Consider the following 12,721-nt stretch of genomic DNA (forward strand, 5'->3'; position numbering starts at 1 on the left):
GCATGTATGTGGAACCTAGAAAAATGGTACAGATGAACCGGTTTGCAGGGCAGAAGTTGAGACACAGATGTAGAGAAGAAACGTAAGGACACCAAGGGGGGAAAACCATGGAGGGGTGGTGGTGATGGTGGGATGAATTGGGCGATTGGGATTGACATGTATACACTGACGTGTATAAAATTGATGACTAATAAGAACCTGCTGTATAACAAAATAAATAAAATTAAATTAAAAAATTAAAAAAAAATACCATTAGGTTGCTTTAAAAAAAAAGAAAAAGAAGAGAAAAAATTTTTTGTTTTTTGGTCCATGATCTGAGGATCACATACTACATTAATCTTTTAATCTGGAACTGTTTTTCATTCTTTGTCTTTGATGACCCTGAGATTTTTGAAGAGTACAAACCACTTATTTTTAAGAATGTCACTTAATTTAGCCTTTTCCTTGTGATTAGATTTAGGTTACATACATTTTTGGCAGGAATAGCCATATACGTGGTGGTGTGTCCTTCTCAGTACGTCATGCCGAGAGCTTTTCTTTGCTGTCTTGCTTTCTAACTTAGGGCCCCAGGCCTGTGGGGTCCTCAGATGACAGGAAAGAGCAACCTTTAAAGCCAGATATGCTCTTGTTGTGGTTCAGTACCAGGTTAGGGATGCTAATGGCCGATGTAGAGGCTTGCCACCTCCCTCTCCCACCCAAGTCTAGAACCAACTGAGAAAGTTGAAGGAGTCAAATAGAAGGCCAGAGTATTATGAGCTTTACTGTTGATAAAACTGGGGTTGGAGAATGTTGCCCTCTCTGCTTCTTTCTCTCCAGTCTGGCCTTTGATGCTGGTCTTAGTTGGTAGGGCTGCTGTAATAAATTACCACAAACTCATATGGCTCAAAATGAGAGAGATGTATTTAGTCACGGTTCTGGAGGCTAGAAGGCCAAAATCAAGGTGTCAGAAGGGCCATGCATTCTCTAAAGGATCTGGGAAGAATCTGTTCTGTGATTTCTCTTGGCTGGTTGTGCTTGCTGACATCCCTTGGTTTGCAGCTGCATGGCTTCAATCTGCCTTCATCTTTACATGGTGTTCTTCCCTCTGGGTCTGTCTCCCCTCCCACCTTTTTAAAAAAAATTTTATTGGATTATAGTTGATTTATAATATTGTATTAGTTTCAGGTGTACAGCAAAGTGATTCGGGGTTATACATATACATGTATTCATTCTTTTTCACATTCTTTTCTCATATAGGTTATTACAGAATATTGAATAGAGTTCCCTGTTCTATGCTGTAGGTCTTTGTTGGTTATCTGTCTTATATATAGTAGTATATGTATGTTAATCCCAAGCTCCTGGTTTATCCCTCCCCCCTGTGTTTCCCCTTTGGTAACCATAAGTTTGTTTTTGAGTCTCCTCCCCTTTTATAAGGAGACACCAAAGTCATGTTGGACTAGGGTCCACCCTAATTGAGTTTGACCTCTATTAATTTGATTATGTGTACAAAGACCCAGTTTCCAAATAAGGTCACATTCACAGGTATTGGGGGTTAGTTTTCGATATGTCTTTTGGGGGACACAATTCAACCCATAACAATGCCTCACGGAGGTTGCCTGCAAAGCAGACGCTTACTTAGCTCCCTGTGAAACCAAGCTGGGTGAGCTGTAGTGGTGGAACTGAAAGGCCAGACTTCCAGCTGCCTCAGGTAGGGCCTAGGCCCTCCCTCCGGTGAACCTGGCTCACAGGGACTGGAGTAGAGCAGGGTAGTAGCACCTGCTCTGTCCAGGCCTTGGCTGCTCAATTTCTTTTTAAAATCTCACTGTAGGAAAGGAGAAGTAAGTGAGGACTGGAGAGGATGGCCTCCAGAGTTTGAGTAAGTCCTCATGAGGAACCGGGGGTGGGGGAGGCAGGAACAGAGTTCTCTTCGAACACTAGCCCAGCTGGTATTTGTCCCTTGGTTCCTTTTCTTTCTAGCCAAGTGCATTATCTGCTTAACTGGGAGTGCTGTATCTCCCGGGGGGCTGTGCTTTATAGTAGATCCTCAAGTGTCCTCTTCAGTGTAGACCAGTTCTGTGGCAGGCATTGTCTAAGAAACTAATACTCCCATGGTGAGAGCCATCAGTTTTTACTCTTCTCACAGAAATTGTTTAAACAACAGGACACAGGTCAGAAATACAGGTGTATATAAGGAAAGCAATATAGGCTATAGATTGACATTTAGCAGGAAAGCCTCAGCCTTAGTTTCTTTTTTATTACCAAATAGAGATATATTATTGGAATAAGGAGAGTAGATGTTTTCCCTTCATGATAAGGTAAAATTTTTCAGGAAAGAGGCTTGGGTGAGTTGTTTAAGTATGAATTAGTGTTAGATTTTTTGTTTTTGTTTCCAGTTAATGAAAAAGATCTTTAGTTCATTAAAAAAGTTCTTAGGGTACTTACTATAAATATGATTATTTGGTTTGAGTGGTCTCGAAAACACTGAAGACCAGCTCTGTAGAGGCAAAATAACAAAGTTATCATCACAGATATTGTTGTCACTCACTTTGGGGACTCAGTCTGTAAAGAGGCATAGCGTTAAAAAAAATGTCTATTGCGTCACCTTCAGTAGAAAATCATAGAGATGTTTCTTGCAAAATATGTCTTTCTCCAACTAGGAAACATTATTGCAAGAGCACTTTAAACCTTTTTTTCTGCTTGGCTCAGAGAAATAAAGGTAAAAGAGAGAGAAGTGGGGCTGGGAATTTGATCCTAGCAACATGATTAAGTTTAATAATGATAAAGATGGATTAGGAAAAACTCAAGGAACTGAAAATTTATAAACTAACTTTTAAGGGTAAAGAAGGTATGTAGGCAATCCCAAAATGAAATGAAAATGGTTATAACTGTCCAAAAATGATCAATATCACTAGTAATCAAAGAAATGAAACTTTGCACCAGACTTTTTCCCTGTCATATTGGCAAAGATTTGGGTGGTGGGATTAACATTAAATCTTAAGATACTTTGACGTTTTAAATTTTATCATGATCATGTATTAACTTTATAGATTGAAAAGGTCTAAATATAAGCTATCTAGGTCTTTAGTAAATGTACCTGATTTGGAGGTAGAACTGGTTTTGTGTAATCAAGGAAGCAGTGACGTTAGGAAGAGGCAAAGTTTAATTCTCACACGAGTTAACAAGCTAGATCAAGGGTGAGGGTTTAATTCTGATTGTTATGTATTTGCTGCATATCTTAAGAGTCTCATTGCTTGTTTTTCTTTTTTTTAAAAAATTATTTATTTTTTGGCTGCGTTGGGTCTTTCTTTGTTGCTGTGCGTGGGCTTCCTCTAGTTGCGGCAAGCGGGGGCTACTCTTCACTGTGGTGCGCGGGCTTCTCATTGCGGTGGCTTCTCTTGTTGCGGAGTACGGGCTGTAGGCGCGTGGGCTTGAGTAGTTGTGGCTCGCAGGCTCTAGAGCACAGGCTCAGTAGTTGTGGCACATGAAATTAGTTGCTTCGCAGCATGTGGGATCTTCCCTGACCTGGGCTTGAACCCGTGTCCTCTGCATTGGCAGGCGGATTCTTCACCACTGCGCCACCAGGGAAGCCCCTGCTTCAGTTTCTTATCAGAGCTATTGTTCTGTTTTTTAGACCAAAATCTTGACTCCTCTGTTTCTCACTTCTATCACAAAATTTTGTTCAGAAGAGATCTGCAATCTGATCACTTCTCACTGCTCACCCCGGGTCCAAGTCACCATTTTAGTTTGCCTGGATTTGTGTAAATTGCCTCCATGCTTCTAACCTTTTCCTTTTTTGATATGACAGTCAGAAGGATGAGTCAGCTCACTTCTCTGCTTAACATCCTCCAGAACAGTTACCTTAGAAAGCATTGTCATCCTGTTGGTGGGAAACACGTGTTAGAACATGATGTACAAGAGGGGGAAGAAGCTCAAGATTACTTCTATCTCATTTAGAGTAAAAGCCAAACCCCCTTCTCCTCTCTCACCCCACGCCCCATGTCCTCTCTTACCATTCTCTCCCTTGCTTACCACACTCACTTCTTGCTGTTCTTTGAAGAGCCCAAGAGGCTCCTTACTGTTGCCTCAGCCTCAGATGCTCTTCTTCCAGTTATCTCACGGTTTATTTCCTCCTTCAGGCCTCTGAAAGGCTTCCCTTGCCCACCCCGTGTGAAGCAGCTACCCCTCCTCTTGCACTCTGTGCCCCTACCCTGGCTTACTTCTTCATAGCACTTATTAGTTATTGTCTGTTTCACTCCACTACTGTTAGGGTTTTGTTTCATTCCTTTCTGAATGTCCACCCACCAGTCAGGCACTCAGTACTTAGTTGTTGAATGACCAGCTGAATTTCCAAATTTTCTTTAGTGGCTTCTCAAGCCCTTTGCCTAGAGGAAGAGGCAGGCCGCCCTTGTTCTTCAGCCATGGGAAAGTAAGGCTGCCTTCCATGTACCAGATGTTTCTAAGAGGTGCTCTGGGGACTTCTTCTCCTTTCTCACTACGCAGATTTTTACATTCTATTACTCTGGTAATATTACTGGTCAAATGAATTTGTTTTCTAAGTAACTTTTCCATGTTTGGGGCCAATGCTTTCCTTTTTCCTGCATTTGGTATCATTTAATGTAAATACTTCAATGACATTTTGTCATTTATTCCTTCATTCAGTTAGCAAATAGTTATTGCAGCAGATATTATGAGCCAGGCTGGGTACCAGATGGGATGCCGGGGCTTAAAGAGATGGAGGTCCTGCCTTTCCCTTGAGTAGCTTGGATTTCAGTGTTTGGTTGCAGGTGCCATTGGGACAGGCAGCTGATGTAAGAGAAATGCAGAGAGGGAGGTCGAGAAACACAGGGTGGCTCACCTAGGCCTGCCGCAGAGGGTTGGGAATCTCCACAGTGGACAGGAGTTTGAAAGATGAGGAAACAGGTAAAGGCTGCTCCAAAGGAGAGAATAATTTGGGCAAAGGCGTAGAGAGCTGCACTTGTTTAGAGAAGCAAAAAAAATCAATGAGTATTATTGGAGCATACAGTGTAATGCAGGCTGTGGTGGTGGACGAGGCCATGATAGTTCTTGCAAGGGCCTGATCTGGATGCTTCTAGAGGGTTATGTGTATCCTGTGTAGAGGTGAGACTTTTATCCTGCAGCCCATGGATTTGGGCATGTGCACCTGAAGGGAAGTGGCTGGTGAGGTGCAACGTTTTTTTGTTTTTTTGTTTTTTAAATTTATTTATTTATTTATTTATTTATTTATTTTTGGCTGTGTTGGGCCTTCGTTTCTGTTTCTGTGCGAGGGCTTTCCCTAGTTGCGGCAAGCGGGGGCCACTCTTCATCACAGTGCGCGGGCCTCTCACTGTCGCAGCCTCTCTTGTTGCGGAGCACAGGCTCCAGACACGCAGGCTCAGTAGTTGTGGCTCATGGGCCCAGTTGCTCCGCGGCATGTAGGATCCTCCCAGACCAGGGCTCGAACCCGTGTCCCCTGCATTGGCGGGCGGATTCTCAACCACTGTGCCACCAGGGAGGCCCTAGGTGCAACGTTTTTAATTTGCATGCCCCCTTTCTGAGGCAGGGAGAATACAGAATATTTTCTGTTGTGTATTAATATATCTCCACACAGAGTATTTTCAAATTTATAAATTCCTGAAGGGTGGCAGCGTTTAATTTTGATGTACCTCATTTTCCTTGCATGCACTTTGTTTTTTTGTTTTTTGTATTTGGCCCTGCTGCATGGCTTGTGAGATCTTAGTTCCCCAACCAGGGATCACACCTAGGGCCCCAGAGTGAAAACACCTAATCCTAACCACTCGACCACCAGGGAATTCCCTCCCCACATGCACTTTGTGAGATAGATGCTCATTTAAACCTTCAGTAAATGATGATCACATCATCTGTAGTCCTGATCTGTTTTAACTTCTTATTATCCCCTTGCATGTTTTCCCCTTTATCTACCCCATCCCTTCCCAACTTCTCTTTTTGTCAAGCAGATTAAATTTATTATAAAAAGGTGAGAAAAGGAAAGCTTTGTTCTGAGAGGATTTGCTGTCTGAGCTGTTGGATGCCCAGCAGTGTTGCTGCATCTGGAAGTGGGATGGGGCCGGACTCCTACCTGAGGCAGGCACGCCTGCCCATGCTCCTTATCACCTTGGCATTCCCTATGCCTGGCACACAGTAGGTGTTCAGTAGATGTTTGTGGAAGGAATCATGCTGTTCATCGACAGCAGGATCAAGTTTATATTTTCGCAGCACTACTACTGCCTACTTTTCTACTTTGATCTCCTGTATAATCTTTTCTTTCTAAGCTCTAGACAAACTAACCTCCCCTCTCCATCCCTGCAAACTTCCAAATATTTTCACCACGTAAAGTGTTCTTTCTCTCATCTGGCAAACTTCTGCATCTTCTCATAAGGCTCGACTCTGCCTCTTTCTGGGGAAGTCATTTCTGAGTAACTCAGGTGGAGTCAGTAACTCCTTCCTGTGTATAGTTTTGTATTGAAGTTTGGCCTCTAAACAGTGAGCTTGGAAGACAACCTTACCCCTTTCTTTGTCTCCAGTACTTTAGCCTGGTGTCCGGTGGTTTTGTGGACTGGATAGTTTGTAAGTTATTATAGGAAAGCATGTCATGACGAGTAGAAGTGCACCTGAGGAAGCCCTGTGCTGGGGATGTGGAATATTGTCCATTAACCTCTCAGCCAGCACCAGGCCTTTACACAGGTGCATGGATGAGAGTCTGTTTCAGAGCTGGTGCATAGGAGCAACACCTTCTGCAAACTTGCAAAGTTAGAAAATTTATTCTTTTTAAAATTAATTAATTAATTAATTAATTTTTGGCCGCATCGGTCTTTGTTGCTGCGCGCAGGCTTTCTCTAGTTGCGGCAAGCGGGGGCTACTCTTCGTTCCGGTGAACGGGCTTTTCATTGCGGTAGCTTCTCTTGTTGCAGAGCACGGGCTCTAGGCACACGGGCTTCAGTAGCTGTGGCATGTGGGCTCAGTAGTTGTGACACACGGGCTTAGTTGCTCCTCGGCATGTGGGAATCTTCCCGGACCAGGGCTCGAAGCCGTGTCCCCTGCATTGGCAGGCAGATTCTTAACCACTGTGCCACCAGGGAAGTCCCTAGAAAATTCCTTCTTTCTAGGAAGGACTCTGAGGAGGAGGGCAATATAATTAGGTCAGTGATTTAATGCCAGAATAGGAGCTTGGGAGGAGGAGTAACTAGAGGCAGTTCTTCTTTTCAGGAGTCTGTGGAGAGATGAGGGGGTCTCCCTAACAGGTGGTGGGAGGGAATGGTTAAGTAACTAGAAGAGTTTTTGCTGGGGGAGCTTACCTGCTATTTGGGAGAAATGACCACTGACCTCACCACCCAATAACTCAGCACTGATGCCCGCATCATCTTCTCTGCAGAGACTGCCCCAGCCATCATGGAGGTGGCCAAGGTGGAGAGTCCGCTCAACCCCAGCTGTAAGATCATGACCTTCAGACCCTGCATGGAGGAATTCCGAGAGTTCAACAAATACCTCGCATACATGGAGTCTAAAGGAGCCCATCGAGCGGGTCTTGCAAAGGTGATTATCCTCAGATCTTTTAAGCCAGAAAATGATCACTTGGCCTTTCAGTTATGCTTAGTCTTCTTAATGTGGAAACTTGTTTCTTCCAAAGGAAGACTTTTGCAAAATCTTTGTTCTTGTTAATCCATTAATACAGTTAATGCAGTGGGAAGCATTGATAGGCTTAAAGTAGAGGAGAGGAGGATATGGTGGCTGCTTGTTTGTTTATTTGTTATTTTTGTGACATTATTTTGATAAAATCACACTGGCTTCTACATGAAGAATGAATTTGAGGGGGAGGCAGAGCAGAAGCAGGGAGTCTTGTCAGGGGTAGTTGTGATGTGCTCAGGGAGATAAGGGTGGTCCCTAAGGCACTGAGGACTGCATTGCAGGGTTGCCCCCATAAGCCCAGAGTTCGAGCTTTGAAAGAGAGATTGTCTAGGTTTGAATTTAACCTGAGATAGGTGTATCTTTCTATAATGGAAATCTATCTCAATTTAAAATTTTCCTCAAGAATAGATTTTATTGTTACTTGCTTCGTTTTGTTATTGTTCTAAATGTTAAGTTTATAATCTGGGTTTCTGTGGACTTGTTGGCATCACCACCTAAATTCCTGAGCCCCAGCAGAGCCTTCTCTACTGTGACTTGTCACGGGTTCTCCTTGGAACCCCATCTCCGTGGAAGGTCCAGTAGCACTGAAAGCAGACAGTAGCCTCGGAGAGAACGTGCAGAACTGCAGGGGTTGGTGTTCAAGTCCTCCTCCTGCATCTGGACGCAGCTGCTTGTAACCTTGGACTATTCTGACATCTCTGCCTTGAAGTCTGTTATTTGATATGTATGGTTCAGGTCACTCCTAGAAAAGGTTTAAAATTTGGGGATATTGAGTGAAAGTTGATTAGGGGTGGGTGAGAGAAAAGGAAGATAAAGGTTTATAGTGAATTCCTCAGATGAGCTATCCTTAATCTTTTCATTAGATTCTCTCTTAAAGATCTCATTTTTGGAAACTTAACATTTCCGGGTTGTCTTTGAGGAGGAAAAAAATCATGCTTAAGTTGAAGAGAATGATATTTCAGAATCATTTGACACACAGAATTTTGATCATAAACTTAAAATGAACTGGTTAGCAAGGTTTTGAGCTTTATTTGGGCAGAGGGGTGTTAGGGTGACTGTCTGTCCTCTTCTCTGGGCTCTGAATGCAGCCCTTTGTCCTGTTGTTCTCCCTCTTTTGTTGCCTGAAAACATATATCTTACTGTGTTCCACTGGGATTAGTGAATGTTCTGTGATCGGGGGCACGTTTAGTAATCTTAGAAGAGGAAGCAGCAACTACCCTCACAAGGGAGCTGCAGGCACACAGAGGACACCTGTGCTGCCTTGGGTGTTCTCTGACAGAATGACGTTAATGAGAACTACAGTTAGTTTTCTGAATGTTGAACCAGACACACCTGAGTCCAGACTTTTTTTTTAAGTGAGACTCATTGACAAAGCTGGAGTTACTCATTTATTCAATCTTGTGGTAATTTCCTTTTACTTATACTAGGAATACAATAAACTGTTTTATTCCTAGTCATTTTTACCATCTTTTACATCAAGTCACATGGACTCAGTTTCACCTGATTTCCGTCTTTTTCTGGAAGTTAACAGCAATAGCAAATGTATAAAACTACACCAAATCAAATCAAATTGTAAAGATCAAAACTGCATTAATGTTGCTAGTTTACTTTGAGGTCTAGCCCTGGGGAACAGAACCATCTATGAAATTCTTTGTTGATGCACCATTTAATGAATTGGTCTTAATTTATGATTTGAAGAAAGTGGTTGAGAAGTTCCAACAGTAGTGACTTTGGCCTCAAATTACAGTCTGTCTTGCTTGATAACATTTTTTAAAAAGTCAATTAATTAATTAATTTTTGGCTGCATTGGGTCTTCATTGCTGCGCGCGGGCTTTCTCTGGTTGCCACGAACAGGGGCTGCTTTTCATTGTGGTACGCGGGCGTCCCATTGCGGTGGCTTCTCTTGTCGCAGAGCATGAGCTCTAGGCATGTGGGCTCAGTAGTTGTGGCTCGCGGGCTGTAGAGCGCAGGCTCAGTAGCTATGGCGCACGGGCTTAGTTGCTCCGCGGCATGTGGGATCTTCCCGGACTAGGGATCGAACCCGTGTCCCCTACATTGGCAGGTGGATTCTTAACCACTGTGCCACCAGGGTAGTCTGGTTGATAACATATTTTAGATTTATACTTTAGATTTAACTTTTTTTTTCCAGAGTGAGAGGTTTGACACCCTGACTTTCTGTCTACAAAGTTGGTGGTCCAGTTGCAAAAGTGAAAAGTGACAGTGTCCTTAAATGTAAAACTTGTACTGTTTTTGTGGAGAAAGGTTATGATGAAGCATTATTATATGAGCAATGGCTAAATTCTTCGGCAGCAGTGTTCTGGACGTAGCCTGTTCTGGGCCTGAGGTTATGCATAATACAGAGCTTCACAAGTAGCCTAGAGGGTGCAGGTAGCTATCTGTGCCCAAAGGTGAAGAGTGTAAGAAGCACTGCCCTTCCTCCTCCTGCTCCTTTCTCAGTTGGTAGATGGTAGTAATAGCAACATAGTTCAGGATAAGTAGTGCAGATACAGATTTTAGCTGGACAGTTTTTACTGGTATAGGGCCCAGACTGGGGTCGGGGAAATGGTAATATGAAATAAATAAATAAATAAATAAATAAATAGATAGATAGATAGATAGATAGATAGATAGTCCTAAGTATGTTGTGCTTACGATTCCTATGTAAGAAAATCTGATGTGTTAAGATTTAAAATTATAGTTAAAAAATAAAATTTTTGTTATAGGCCTGAACTTACAGATTTTTAAAGTTCTGTCTGAACATTTTAATTGACGTAAATGAGCACATGCACAAAATATTCACAAAGGTAATATTTAGAGTTTTGTAAATGTATTCCTTCTTTAACTTTAGAGAAGAACATTTGGTTCAAAATTTTTTTGGGGTGAACAACTGCCTTGTTTTTCACACATAGGAAAATATTTAACTCTAAACATAATATTGATTTTGATTGTAGATATATTTATAAATAGGAGCCTGAATAAATCTATGTTTTATATTTTGGAATACTCACATTTATTTCTGATGAAGAAAAAGTTAGTATTTATAACACTCTTAAATACTGCCCTCTCCTCTTTCAATATGTGATCAAGACAATGTAGTATGTTTATCCATATCCATTTGGTGCGATTGTCCATATGCTTTTAAAATACTGAGTATGTGTCTCATTTTAAGCTAACATACCTTGGAGAAAATAAAATGTATAATATTGCCATATTGCTGATGAAAATTAAATTAATTTTAGACTTGACTGCTCCCCCCACCTCTTTTTTGAATTAATAGAGTCGTTTATCAGCTGTATAACATTGGCCAAGTCACTCCTTCCCCGACTCCAGGTTTTCTCATCTGATGAAGCTTGACTTAAACCTTTCACAAAAGCCAGTTGCAGGTGCAGTGTAGATAAAATGTGAAAGACAAAACTTTAAAACTCTTAGAAAACAAAATAGAATGTATTCATGCCCTAGAGTAGGAAAATATATATTTTTTAAACAGAAGATCAAGGCAAAAAATGAAGAAATTGGATTATATTAAAGAACAGAACTTATTTATCAAAATATACAGTTTAGAAGGTTGAAGGGAAAGTTACAGGCTAAGAGAAGATATTTGATATATGTACACACACATACATACAGATATTTGCAAATACACACACACACACATTCTTCTAAGAATAACCAGACTATATACAGAATCTCTATACATTAATAAGAAAAAGACTGACAGTGCAATAGTAAAATGAGCAAGAGGCTTGAATAAGCACTTTATGAAAGAGGATATCTGTAGGGTCAGTGAATATATGAAGAGATTTCTTTAGTTATCAGAAAATGCAAATAGAATCCACACTTGAGTACCATTACACACCTTCCAGAAAGACTAAAATTTAAACAATCAACAATGCAAAGTGATGATGAAGATGTGGAGCGACAGGAACTTTCACACATTGCTGGCGGGAGTATGAAATGGTACAACGACTTTGGCAAAAGTTTGGTAATAACGATTAAATTTGATCTGTACATATCCTATGTCCCAGTAGTTTCACTGTTGTTAGGAGGGTCTGTGCGTGTGTGTATTTTAGAGAACTGTGTGCCCACATGCAGCAGAAGATGCAGACAGCAATATTAATAGTGTTGTTTGCACTTGACAATAATTAGAAAAAAACAAGTGACCCCCAAGTAGTCACCCTTACAAATAAATATTTATACGAAGGTGTACTAAGTAGGAATGAAAGTCAATGAACTTCAGTTACCTAGGTCATCATATTTGAATCTCACAAAATATTGAGTAAAATATAAAAGGTAAAGAATGTATGTATATATGGATGCTTATGTTTCTGTACATTTAAAAAACTGTTGTTAGGGTTTACACACAGACATAAAACTATAAAGCCCAGCAAGGAGATTAATAGTGTAAGTGCCATGATGGTGACCACCTTTTGAGTAAGAGGGGGATATATTTGGAAAAGGGTACCAGGACCTCTGGGGTGCCAGAAGTATCTTACTTCTCACGCCTGAGCAGTGGGTACTCTGGTGTTTGCTTTATAATAACTCACAAAGCTACATATTTGTGATTATGAATTTTTTGTATGTGTGCTATCTATATTTTGCAATTAAATTTTTAAAAGAAGTTTGTCTTTAAAAATTAGGATAACTTCTAAAGGTGGATAAATTCCAGCTATAAACCATGACTCAATTCATAACTTTGTTCCTTCTAATGTTTGATCATATGAATATGTATTTTTGGTTTTACTGTTGATGATCTTTTCATTGTTAGTAATTAAGTGTTGAAATACTAGGGGAAAGCAGTGGTGTGCTGAGCTACTTCATACAGGCACGTGAGAATTGAGAGTGCACATCTTTTCCAACCCCATGTTCAGTGATGTCACATTGCTAAGCTCAAATTGGCCATGGCGGGAGTAGTTACACCATGGAAATAGGCAAAAACCACAAATCAGGGTTCCCCCACCTCCCCAGAAGGTTGTTGGTTAAACATTTACTTGCACACCACTCTGATTTGCCATATTGTGTGAGAGATGTTTAAAGAAAAGATATCAACTAAACCAATACTTATTTTTCTCATGGTACTATAAACAGCACTTGAACTCTA

The 12,721-nt window shown here is 41.1% G+C and overlaps 1 protein-coding gene across 4 annotated transcripts in view; it reads left to right on the forward strand.

Moving 5' to 3' along the window:
* The window catches only part of KDM4C (lysine demethylase 4C), a 425,934-nt gene that overhangs the window by 30,389 nt on the left and 382,824 nt on the right, over positions 1-12,721 (forward strand). For all 4 annotated transcript variants that reach the window (XM_028493976.1, XM_028493977.1, XM_024126758.2 and 1 more), the window contains exon 2: positions 7,370-7,530. In XM_028493976.1, the coding sequence (XP_028349777.1) occupies positions 7,370-7,530 (161 nt within the window). The remainder of the gene's footprint in view (positions 1-7,369; positions 7,531-12,721) is intronic.

Source organism: Physeter macrocephalus, chromosome 9, assembly GCF_002837175.3.
Source record: "Physeter macrocephalus isolate SW-GA chromosome 9, ASM283717v5, whole genome shotgun sequence".
In the NCBI taxonomy this organism is placed as follows: domain Eukaryota; kingdom Metazoa; phylum Chordata; class Mammalia; order Artiodactyla; family Physeteridae; genus Physeter; species Physeter macrocephalus.